General features: G+C 41.1%; 1 protein-coding gene across 1 annotated transcript in view; it reads left to right on the forward strand.

Moving 5' to 3' along the window:
* Nucleotides 1–364: 364 nt before the first annotated feature.
* Nucleotides 365–13,430, forward strand: part of MCTP1 (multiple C2 and transmembrane domain containing 1) — a 606,741-nt gene continuing 593,675 nt past the window's right edge. Inside the window, exon 1 of the mRNA XM_010380609.2 lies at nt 365–1,084. Coding sequence (XP_010378911.2) covers nt 365–1,084 — 720 coding nt within the window. The remainder of the gene's footprint in view (nt 1,085–13,430) is intronic.

Raw genomic sequence — 13,430 nt, forward strand, 5'->3', positions numbered from 1 at the left:
GAAGAGGGAGCCAGGGCGCGGCCTGGGGGACGCCAGTGGACTGGAGCCGCGGAGCTTCCAGCGAGAAACTTTGCAGGCGCCGCGGCCGGGATTCGGTGACGGCTCCAGCCCACCCCAGCAGGTGCGGGAGGAAGAGGCGGCACCAGAGTCCCGAGGCCAGAAAGCCTCGGCGGCGGCGGTCGCCTCTTTCCCCCGAGCTGGCCTGAAGTCACTGGGCACTCCCGGTTTCTGCTGCTGCGCCCGCCGCCGCCGCCACAACCGCCACCGCCGCGGGGACCCGGGAGGAGGCGCAGCCGGAGAGGGAGGAGGAAAAGCAGGAGGAGGAGGAGGAGGAGGAGGGGAGAGGAGGAGCAGGGGGTGGAGGATGGAGCCCCGGGCTGCCGCGGCGGGCGAGCCGGAGCCGGCGGCGGCGTCCTCCTCCTTCCAGGCCCGGCTCTGGAAGAACCTGCAACTGGGGGTGGGCAGGAGCAAGGGCGGCGGGGGCGGGCGCGCGGGGGGTCCGGAGCGCCGCACTGCGGACACCCCTTCGACCTCCCCGCCACCCGCGGTGGGCACACGGGACGCACCGGCCGGCGGGAGTGGTGCAGGCAGCAGGTGGAGCGGCTTCAAGAAGCGGAAGCAAGTGCTGGACCGAGTCTTCTCCTCCTCGCAGCCCAACCTGTGCTGCTCCTCGCCGGAGCCCCTAGAGCCCCGCGGCACCGGCAGAGCAGAGCAGGGGTCCACGCTACGCCGCCGGATCCGCGAGCATTTGCTACCCGCCGGAAAGGGGCCCGCGGTGGCCACGGGAGCAGCGGGAGGGACGCCTCCTGGCGGACGCTCCCCAGACTCAGCTCCTTCCTCTTCCTCCGCCTCATCCTCCCTGTCCTCCTCGCCCCAGCCTCCCCCGAGGGGTGACCGCGCCCGAGATGAGGGTGAACGGCGTCAGGGCCCCGGGGCGCACTTGTGCCATCAGAAGAGCTCCTCTCTGCCGGGCACCGCCTGCCTGGAGCAGCTGCTGGAGCCGCCGCCTCCTTCCGCAGAGCCAGCGGGGAGTCCCGTGGAGTCTCGGGCCCCGGAGACGGGCGAGGAGCGCGGCAGCAGCCAGGTGAGTGCCAGTGGGCGCGGCCGGAGACAAGGTGCGCAGGGCCACGCCTCCAGCTTCAGGCGTTCACCACCCGGGGAGCGGGGGGCGGGGGCCGGGAGGCGGGAGGGGAAATGCTGTTAATTCTAAGTACAGGAAACAGTGGAAAGAAAACATCTCGCTGTAGTTTAGCAAAGATGAAAGAGTTGTGACTTGCACCCGGACTTTGCTTTTGATAGAAATGATACCTGTCACCAGAATCTTTCTGAGTAGTCAATGAAAAGTTAGATCTAAAGTGGGTACTCTTTAGAGGTCTCCTGGAAGGAGATGTCCAGCCAAGTCTCATCTTGGCAAAAGAAAAAACTAACCCAATAACTTAAAAACAATTATAACCACGTGTGGTGGTGTGGAGGGGCACCATTTGAAGCAAATGGCTGGCAGGAAGAAGTAGAAACGTGGAGAGGTAAATTATGGCACATGTGAGGTCCCTGTGCCAGGGAAAGCATCAGCGCAGGTCTGCTCATTTTCCGGCACCCCTTTCTTAAACCTTCCCGTGGCAAGTGGATCACTGCCCTTCAAGTGGACAGCGGGAGCGTCTCCTCCCAGTTAGTCAAATGCATATGTTCCTGTGAGCCTGCTGAAGTTTTAGTAGTCACCTGAAGCACTTGCTTTTAAAGTATACTGCTTTATACATAATGTTGACTGCTCTGACAAGAGTCAAGGTTTTTTAAAGTGCTTTTACTAGAAATTTTATGTGTGGGGCCCACAACGTGTCCCACTGAATAGCTGTTTTTACTCCCTCAGTTTCAAAGAGGCACTGCTGTTTTTGTAAATGTCTATCAAATCATTTTAATTCTAGAAAACATTTTGGAAGTGTCACTCTGCCAGACACCTAAAGAACATTTTTCTCCCAATACATCTTAGTTTATTTAAACTTTCTCATTGTTTTGACTCTGATTCATTATGTTAGATGAATGACACTTACATTAAAACTTTAGTTATTAGTAGATTAAAAGCTCAGCTACAAAGAACCATCAGGCTGTGTTTTGAAGGGTAAGATACAGGAATAGATAGGCTTTCCGTTGAAAGTTTTCATAGTTAATGGACTGATTTCTTAGTGTAGCTTCAGAAAATAAACCAGAATATGAATATGTTTTGTTAAATAAACAAAATTGCTTGCAGTAAGCAAACACCTGATGATCCAGAAAAAGATTTTATTCACAGAAGAGTAAGTAGAGATAATAGTGACAAAAAAGACTAAATACATGTACCTTTCCTGTCATCTTGAAAGTGTGAATAGAGCCCCTGTTTTTGGTTTTAAAAGTGAAGTGATCATTGTTTTTAGAAGAATGTTTTAAATTCAGTATAGATGAATACTATATGTTAAAGAAGTATTGATTTTTGAGTGTGTACATAACCCTAATGTATAAGAATTTCAGCGTTGGGGAACTTTATATTTTTTTCTTTCACTATCAAGGACAATAGAACAACAAATAATAATTGAATTATTTTGGAAGGTATATATCATGTCACTGTGAATGTTAACTTACTAAATCACATTGAAGTTCACTGACCCAAGACATTTTCAAAGCAAAAATAGATAACTGAATTTTTATGTTCCTTTTTGCCAAAAGGTTTTCCAAAACTACCAATCTTTATTAAGAAAACACTACTATGTAAGTATGAATTTTGTATACAAAAGATATAAACTTATTCTGGAGAAGATACTAAACTAACACTATTATGTACACCTTCACCATCTGCTGGGCATTTTATAGCCTGACATAGTTTAACCCCCACAGCAGACCTATGTGATTGTCACTTTACAGATTAGTAAACCAATGCTCACATAGGTTAAATAAGCTTTCCAGGGTCACGTAGTTAGTAGATGACAGAGAGAGGTTTTATACTCAAGTCAGTCTCCAGAATCTTTTTCCGTTATGACAGCTACTTTTGACAACTTTTAGAACTTGTTCCATTTTTTAGATAATTTTGGTCTTACTGATGAAACTAGAGCCTTGCAAGTTTACGTGTATTCTGGAGATTTTTCCCCATCCCTATATACAATCAATTCTATGATGGATTACCTATCTTAATTTGTAATTTGTTCTGTGATGCATTGTTGCATATATATTTTGTCACATTTACAAATGAGATTATCTTGATCTGTAACTCTGAAAAAGCTTTTCATTACAGAGAGTCAGCATTTTGACATAGACATAAGAGAAATAAAAAAACTAAAATATCTTTCAGAAAATAAGAGAAAGAAGGGATATAGGCAGACAGAATGGTAAAACCTGAGGGACTTGCCCGATGCCAGACACAGTCCCAGAAAGAGATACCAATTTTGGTCCCTAGTGTCTGCTGCTCATGGCGCCTTGTTCTCTGAGAAGTGGAGAGATTTCTCTGTAATGAGTCACAAATACGGCTTTCATCAGCACTCTATGACCAATGTAAAAGAGAGGATTTGGCTTACCTCTGAATGGGGAAGAGGAAGAAATGGAATTGGAACCTAGAACTGGAAGGGGACTCATTCAGCTGCCCAGAAGTCAGCTTAGCTTTGCAGCACTCTTCCAAGCTTCCTGAATATCTCAGAGATCTTTCCTTACTCTCTCAGCAGCTCATTTCCAAAGAGACCTAGGCATGGGGAAGGGTCGTGTAGCACATACAGATTTCAGCTTTATTCACAGTTCACAAGCACAGTACTCAAGAAAGAAACACAATAAAAGCATTTAATACATCTTTAGAGTGCCTAGATGAAAAGACTTTTCTTTCAAGGCAGAAATAAAATTTATTGCAAAAATAGGCAAATTGTTTAATTTTTTCTCTTGTTCTCTGCTTGATCCTGGCATAAGCCATGTTCTCCAACACACTCTTCACATCTCCACCTCCCCAGCCCAGCACGAGGCCCCAACAACATATGTGCACGTACTCTGACAGTGGGTAGAGATGTTAAGCAAAAGCAAAGAAAACAAAATCGGTTTGGATGGCTGGGGAAAGAGATTTGGGAGTCACTGATATATATGAGTAAAAGTGAACAAACCAGGCTACTTTCCATGTGCCTGCTGGTCCTCTTGCTATTGTGTTTTCATTAGCCAAATATACATTTGCAATATGTACTAACAGACTTAATAATGCCTTGCTGTTGGGGGATGTGCATTATTTCAAATGTTCTGTTTTGAGAATAAGGAAAAAAAAATCCCTTTTTCCCCACTGATTCTAGTTCACGTGTTGGGCCATATTGTCATACCAGATGCATTTCATTTTCTGCAACACAGTTGGAAAAGATGCTTTCTCAATTTGTGTGCATATCAAAAATATGCCAATTTTATGTATTCTGCCTTGACGAGTTGCTAAAATTATGTTTTGCTAGGATCAGAAAGTCAGTATTTTAAGATAAAGAGTGAGGAATGAATAAGTTGCATTTTTTTAGTATTTTAACAAAAGCATGTAGTGTTTATGAATGCTGAACTTTTAGTTTTTTCTCTTTAAATAAACTTTGTTAAAATTGCTTTCACAAAGGAGAAACTATTTTTGAAAAGAAGTAGGAAAATTATTCAGTGTATGTTAGATATGTTTTGAAACATAGCAAGAGGAATCTATTCATTGGGATAAGATTCCTAAAACATATCTGTAAGCTCTGATAAAAAGTGGAAAAAATATTTCCTACAATTAAGTCTATACATGAAGTATATCTTGCTTTATTATCTGAGCTTTTAAATAAAGCACATGTTTAACAAAATGATTCAAAAATGTGACTTGGGTGGATTTTTGCAATTTTTCAGGTGTTTTTACAATATGGCTTCAAAGAACACAACTCCATCTTAAAGAAGGCACAGATTTAGAAACATATTTTCTATTATAAATGACTAAAGTCACTGAAGAAAACTAGTATAAAAATCAAGCCCCTAAAACAATGTTTTTATCTTTATACTGGTCTAGCTTCAGAAATGACCCCTTTCAGATTGAAAGTGAGAGAGGGTGGATGAGACCTTAGGACATTTTGGAGCAGGGTGGAAAGTGGAGTTTGATGTGCGATAGCATTCATGAAAAGTGCTGCGATCATCAGCTTATTCCAAAGGAAGGGAGTAAAGAGGATGACATATTTCCCTTTAACCTTTACTTGCTATAATACATATCTGGCAAATTTGAGCTGAACTATGAATCTTGCATAAATGGAAATGTTAGTAGATGTTATGAGAGATTGGCTTAAACTATAGCAAGTGTTCAATAAACATTAGCAATTGCTGTTGTGCTTGTTATTATTATTGGAGAGTATATTGAACTTTTGCAATTGCTGCTATTACAAATAAGTGTGTGGTTGAAAAAAATTAACAGGGTACTTTGCCAGTCCTTCTTATTTAATTTAGGATATGAACTATGTTACTTGCAGTGTTGGAAAAAGTAGCCCATGACTAATCAAGGTAGTAATGGTGATGTTACAATTTTATACAGCAATGAAAAAAAATCTTACATTATTTTTAGCAAGTATGTATGCATTATCATGAAGAATGAATATGTTATGTTGAGGGAAAAAAATGGGATTAGCAGATTCGTTTAAAAATAGAACATTCTTCTTCCTCTTTCTTTTACCTCACTGTTTGAAAATGATTTCACAAAATAAAGGTTAATAATATATTTTTGATACCTAAAGGAAACATGTAATATGATTTCTTTGATCATAATGCTTATTAAATCATTTACGAATCCTGGTTAATGGAGAGTATAAATAATATGTCTGTATAACTTTATAAGCATTGACAAAAATCTGCAGATTTAGAAGTTAAGTTATATATATTTTTTCTTTTTGGTCTATATCTATTTATAATATTGTAGCAGACATCTGCTTTAGGTAAGCAGAATATGTATATATATATATATATTTTTTTTGAGATGGAGTTTTGCTCTTATTGCCCAGGCTAGAGTGCAATGACGCAATCTTGGCTCACCATAACCTCTGCTTCTCAGGTTCAAGCAATTCTCCCGCCTCAGCCTGCCAAGTAGCTGGGATTACAGGCATGTGCCACCATGCCTGGCTAATTTTGTATTTTTAGTAGAGACGGGGTTTCTCCATGTTGGTCAGGCTGGTCTCGAACTCCCAACCTCAGGTGATTCACTCACCTTGGCCTCCCAAAGTGTTGGGATTACAGGTGTGAGCCACTGAGCCTGGCTTGAAAATAATTTTTTGAAACATTTGCTTTAATTGCTTTTTGCTACTAGAAAACTTACTAAAAATCACATATTTCCCTGCCTCAGTAAGTCAAGCATCCTAAATAAGACCATTTCTTGATAACTGAGGGTCATTATTTGCATACTGGGCTTTGCTTGTTTGTTTAATGTGAATGAGTAGATATTATCCTACAACTTCCTTTATATAAACGTGCATGTTTTTATAAAACTAGAGTATAAACCATACCTGTTTATGACATGCTTACCTTTCTGTAAAGCTAATTATTGAATCAAAGAAGAGGCACCCTTTTCTCAAGTCATTTGTTCACTTAACAAATAGTCTTTACAGTTTTTGTAAATTTTGATTTGTTAGCACCACTGAAGATACAGCTTTTTTCTATATCATTAACTTTATGTGCCATTTTAATTTGCTTTTCACCATCAACCTTTTCTTCTAACTCATAGTGCTTTTTATGAATCAGAAGTGAGAAGTTTACTATCCCTAACAATTCAAGATTTTATCCAAATATATTTTCCCCTCTAATATGTAGCAGTTTGTTATCATTAGAAAGTTTTTTTTTTTTTTTCTGGCAGAATATCAGGCCACAATGTCCCTAAAGTCTCCAAATATTTGTATTTAACGAAGTATGGGTGCAGTATGGAAAACTATATTTGTAATAAAATGAGATTTAAAAGTCCTGCCTAGTGTCTTCTTGAGAGAACAGTTTTCTTCTCTTCAGTGAAGTCTTTTCGAGATATTTTATACCAGCCTTATTTCCTGTTCTCTTGGGTGCTAGCCAGTTTGGAAAATTACAACAAATGTAGACAAGTGGACCTCTGGACAGCTTAGGATCTTTGTATCCTCCTAATCCCACTGGGTTCATTTAGAAAGGCCCCTTCAGCATTAACCATCGGAACCTATTTTGCTTAAGCCTGAACCACCTTCACTTGCCTTGCCAGCCCTGCTGGCATGGAATTTGGCAAGCCCTAGTACAACTGACCCAGTGAATCGGTATTGTAAAACAGTTCAGGGGAAGACTACTCAGTAAGTGGTGACAATGAATGAAGGGATGAATGGATGGGCTAGAACTGTTCAGAGATAAGGCCTCTGGAAAAGCTTCAAAATCGCTTTATGTTTGTGAAATGATATTATTGCCTTCTCGATTCCAAGTCCTTTTAAGCCTGGCAGATATATTTGATGTTCCCCTCTTCCCCCAGCTGGTAGCTTGGCTTTTGCCAGCCTAGACTTTAATTCTGATTCTTGGGCAGACAAGAACCAGAATTAAAGTCTGGTGAAGGGAGGATGTGGCACCTACTAAGTGACTGCCATATTGTGTTCCCATGGAGGATGGAAAAGTATCCTATTTCTGAGGTCTCCGGGTGAAGGATATAGTTCTTGGTATTGGACTCTGACTCTGGATATCCATTTTTTGCACCCAAGTCTCCCTTTCTGGCCTCTGACATTGCACCCACACATCTGGATTCCTGATTCCTGCCTACATATCCTCACTTAGCTATGCCTCTGAGTCTTGAATTCTGCCTGGATCTTGGCTCAAGATACCCTCCTTCCTTCTTCACTGCTACTTCTCCTTGACCCATCTCCTTGATCTGTTTTTTGTACCTACACTTCTCCTGCATCCCAAACCCATTATTTAAGAAAGTCTCTTATCTTCCCTTTACTCCCAGCCACGACTCAGATTACAATCCCAATATTGGCTAGGCGTGGTGGCTCATGCCTGTAATCCCAGCACTTTGGGAGGCTGAGGCAGGTGGGTCACCTGAGGTCAGGAGTTCAAGATCAGCCTGGGCAACATGGTGAAACCCTGTCTCTACTAAAAATACTAAATTTAGCTGGGCGTGGGGGGAGGCACCTATAATCCCAGTTAGTCGGGAGGCTGAGATAGGAGACTCGCTTGAACCTGGGATGCAGAGGTTGCAGTGGGCTGAGATAGCGCCACTGCATTCCAGCCTAGGAGACAAGAGTGAAACTCTGTCAATAATAATAATAATAATAATAATAATAATAATATATAATCCCAATATTGACCAAGAATCCTGTCCTCACTAGCCTGGTTCATTCTGCTGCCTCTTAAATACCAAGTGTGTGAAGTGGAGTTCAGACAGGTGGCCAGGTGATATTTACATTGACCCCTCCTGTCTAATGCTGAGCCTAGTTAAAAAAACCCCAAATCCTCCCTCCAGAAAATTTGCATTGCCCATCAACTGCATTTGCTTATAAAGGATGTTTTTCTCCCATGGAGGACTAGACTAGAGCAGATTTTTCACTGAGCATGGTTCATTGTCTCTGTATCCTTGCCCTTTTCCCTTCTAATTTTAAACATCTCGCATGTCTACTCTTTAACATCCACACCCACTTTCTTAGTCCTTCCTGCCTGCTTTCTTCTTTCTCCTTAATATTGTTTCTCATCCTGACTTTCTCTGCCTGCAAGATCTGATTCTTGTAACTAACCATTTAGCATCCAGAGATGTGCTGTTCCATGTGACAACCGCTACCCACATTTTGCTATGGGACTCTGGAAGCATGGCTAGTTAGAATTGAGATGGGCTATAAGTGTAAAATGCATACATGCACACTGAATTTTGAAGACTTGTACAAAGAAAAGAATATGAAATATCCCATTATTAAACTTTTTATATTGATTGCATGTTGAGATAACATTTTGGATATATTAGGTTAAATTAAATATATTAAAGCTCGTTTTACAAGTAAAATTACATATGTGTCTCATACTTGTATTTTTATTGGACGCAAATGATCCAAAGCAGGGATTTCAAACTCCAAACTCCAATGCCCACAGGGGTCACCAAAATAAAGACAAGAGGCCAAGAGGGTTTGGTGGGGCCATGGTGGACCAGGGAGCCCCTGCCCCCTTGAAGGAGTAGCTGCTTCTCAGCTGATTACTGGCACCCGGGAAAGAAACTGTATTGCCAGAGCTTCTAGATTCTTTAATAGAAGCCAAATCCCAGATTTTTGTGTGAAGTCTTTAGATTCCTGAATTTTTGTCAGATAAATCATATATTTTTAAAAGCATCATAGGTTAAATAAAATATATCTCTGGCATGAATTTAGCTGTCAGTTTGAACTTCTGACTCAGAGAGGTCATATCGGGTTTCTCCCTTCCCCACTTCCCCTTCTCCCAAGTGCTGGGCAAGTGCTAAGCATGTGTTGTCTGGGGCAATACATGTAGGTACCAATACAACACGTAAGTGTCAATACATTTTACAAACTAATGGGATGAGTTCACCAACTGGGAGAAATGAGTGGTGGGATGCAGGTAAGAATGCAGTGGGTTGGGGGGTATGTGGAAATTGTGGAGGTGGGGACAGGGAGAGTGGCCAAGCAATTTGGCTCTATACAGACGATAAAATAAAGCAGTAGTGGGAGAAGAAGAAAGTGTTAGAAACAGGCCATGGAAAGGTTTTTATAAATGGAGATACCTTGAGTGAGTTGATGGTGCCTATGGAGAGGGAGAGGTCAAAGATAAAGGAGAAAGGGGGATAATTGATGGGATAAAGTTCCTAAGTACATGTGTTGGGGTGGGTCCCACAGGCCACGGGAGGAAGGTCTCCCTTAGCCTTCAGCCAGAAGAAGCACCCCTCTTTCATTGCAGATGGAAGGAGACAGTGTGGACATTGATACCGGGAGGTCTGTAGGCTTGGTGGCCACAGTTTGAGGGTGTTCTGTCTGGTGGCCACTTCCTAGTTTTGAAGTGTGATTAGGATTTGGACATAGGGAGATGGTGAAAGACTGTTGACTAAGCACAAAGGCAAATAAGTGTCCTGTGTATGCAAAAAATAGGAAGTCAGTAGCGGGACTGAAATCTAGGGTGTGGGCATAGGGGTAATTCCAATAAAGATGAGAGTGAAGGGGTGGCCAGATATGAGGGCTGAGACATGTACTCTCCAACCCTGGAGGCAATTGAGCAGGGTAGTGAGCAACTGAGCAGGTAGTGGGTCAACCTGAGCCTTAGGAGTGAGATGCTGGCGTGGAAACAGGAGACCATGCAGAGGCCACAGTAGTCTCAGTGAGAGCCTGCAGTTGGGCTGTGCTCTGACCTTGGTGACAGAAAGATGGAAAGATTTGTGGGATCAGGGGTTTGGCTGAATGTCCAGGGAAGGGGGAGTAGAAAGAGTTCATCACAGCATATTTTCCCCTTTCCTTATGTTTTTTATTTTTCCTAGTTCTGTTCAGAGATGCTTTTGTTGAAACATTTTTTTTTTCCCCCTGGGTGGGAGTTGAGTTTTGGGTTTGCATTTCTGCAGAATGGCTGAGGGTGCCAGGCTCCTAAGTATCAGATTGTCACCTATTTACTGTAATAACTTCTATTCTTTAAGTTATTTTGAATTCTTCAGAATAAAATGGTTCTCTTTTTTGTACAGCGTCAGGCACTGAAAGTAGTGAGTGTTAATAGAGCAAAAGAAAGGGTAAAACATGTTAATTTAAAAAATCAGGCAAAACAAGAACACCTCCTACATATACCTGTTAGCTGAATTTTTATGGTGCTTGATGCCAGAGTGGCTACATATTTGGAGAAAGAGTTATAATGAAGGAGGTTGGGATCCAAGGGCTCTGCTGGAAATTTTGATTCTTGATCAAGGTAGTGTGCTGCAAACATGTTAAAATGTGCATCCTCTCTCCTGTGCAAGGCTGATCTGTGCATGGCAAATGGTCCATTTCTGAAAGCTGCCAAAAGATATTCTCGCAAAATAGAAATGATATTCTATCCATACCCTTAGGCCATATCTGATTCTTGTTCTTATATTGAAATGTAAAGTTGATTTTGATATAAGAATAATTTAGCTATTTTTATAGTTGCTTTTGAATAGTATTTTCACCACACCACACTGGAACGCCAAGTGTTTTCCAAAATACCTTTTGGGATTGGAAGAGATTTTAGAGGCAAGCTCTGGGTCGCCACAGAACAGTTGCCTCCTGTGCCCTGCAGGGCCAAACCCCCAAATCAGCAGGGACCACGTGTCTCTAGCTGAGAAGTAGACATGGGCTGCACCTTCTCTTTTCTTCTTTGCTTTCCTCTACTTTTACAGGGAGCTTCTGGTGAGGAACAGTAATGGGGTTTGGCTGTGATTGTGACTGCCTGGTCCTGTCTGGCCTTGCATATACACCAGTTGAACTCAACAGAGTTTCAAGTAAAAAAAAAAAAAAAACTTGACCATTTGAGTCATCCCCTCAGCCTCTCTCTGCTCCCTTTGGCCCACTATGCAGCAAAATGTTCTACACTCAGGCTGATGCTTTTGTTATTTCCTTGCTTTCTCTGTGGGAATCAGCAGAATAAGACAGAAGGGAATAGTCAGAGATGGAAGGGAGACCTGCAGTTGGCAGAATTTCTCAGGCTGCATGCTCTCTGCCTGTGGGCTTTTCAAGGAAGACAAAGCATTTTGAAGTGTATTTATACCTATTATTTATCTGGCATTTTCACTTTCTTTGACTTCAAGTTTTTCCTACTGGGCATTTGCCAGGAATGAGGAAGAACTATATGCAATTTGCCATAAGAGAATCTTTGTATAACCTGGATGACTTGGATAACTTTGTATAACTTGGATGACTTGGATAACTTGAATGATTAGCCTATAGAACTGTGTTGTGGGACCATCCAGGCAGTATATTATTTAGGTCTTGGCTCTTCCTTCTGTGTCCTCTGGCTTACCTTTCAGCTATAATATCAGTTTTCTTTCTTTGCTTAGAAAATGAGCAGGGAAAATAAAGAAAGGACAGTCAGGCAATTTTTTTACTAGTAGCTTTTATAAAATATGTTTTTTTATGGCAAAATTTTAATAATTGACTCCTTTGATGTTTGTGACATTTTGTGTTGCTTTGACATATGCCTTACACACATGTATGCACACACACAGAGAATACCTTTACCAGGCATGGTTTATGCATGTGCCTACTCTTTCATGCATATGATATTTTTCACCGGAGTCAAAGATAACCAGAAGAACACCAGTATTCTTCCACCTCTAAATTTAATCATCCACTTTAATAGTAATAAAGTAATAGATAGTATTACATTTAAATGATGATATAATCTTTACAAATGGCTTTAGTTTATCTAGTCTGAATAGATGTACAAAAACTAGTTCAGCAAAAGAGAAAAAAAAACAATTGGAAGATGGCATTTGTGGTTAGTAAACCACTATCGTGTGTGTTCTACAAAGGAAATGAATAATCTTACTTTGAATTTAAAATATTATATATACATATAAGGAGTGCCATACAAAAATATATATTATATATAATGTTTTACATATAACATTATATATATAATATAATATATATTAAATCTATGATATATAAGCAATGCCTTTTCTTCAGTAGAATAGTCATTCTCCTGTAAGTGTATATCATATTTATAGCCACCATGGAGAGCACTCATTGAATTATTCCCTTAATCCTTTCAAACCCAGGTGTCACAATAACTAATATCAATCATTAGTGTTTTCAAGCATGGCCTGACTTAACTCACAAAATGATCCTTACAGGTAAAAAATAGGGAGGCATGTTGGTGAGTTTCTCTATTGATATAGTTCATTTTTTTTCTAATTTGAGGAAGGGAAATACTTTTATGATCATAAAAATATATTCCCATAATCACAAGAATCTCATTTTTTGAGATCACCTCAGAACGAGAGCTGGTAGATAACTGAATTAGGAACAAATCGATCTGAGACACCAGAGTCTTCCTGTGTGCTGGGTGGCTGCCTAGTGTAATGTCTTATTTTCTGTTAATGTTGCCATGCTAATGCCTCTCAGTGGCTCTATTTGAAAAACATTTCTTACACTATTTTATTACTTTCTTCATCTCTTAATTATATCTGGATTATATCCTGAATGGTGTATTTACAAATGCCCATTTCATATTTTAAAATCTATTCTTTTTCTAGGAGTATATGCCTGATGTGAGTTTCAGACAATTTCATTTGTATTTGGTGCCAGAAATGTGTTGCGTGACTGCTTTTGCGTAAGTGTACATGAGCATATTTATTGTGTTATCTATTGTGGTACGGCTTGCTTTTTACTACCCTGTCTTTGAATTAACTTTTGTTAAATCACAGTATGATTTTTTTTTTTGAGAGAGAGAGAGTCTTGCTTTGTCGCCCAGGCTGGAGTGCAGTGGTATAATCTCGGCTCACTGCAACCTTCACCTCCTGGGTTCAAGCG

Source organism: Rhinopithecus roxellana, chromosome 3, assembly GCF_007565055.1.
Source record: "Rhinopithecus roxellana isolate Shanxi Qingling chromosome 3, ASM756505v1, whole genome shotgun sequence".
NCBI lineage: Eukaryota > Metazoa > Chordata > Mammalia > Primates > Cercopithecidae > Rhinopithecus > Rhinopithecus roxellana.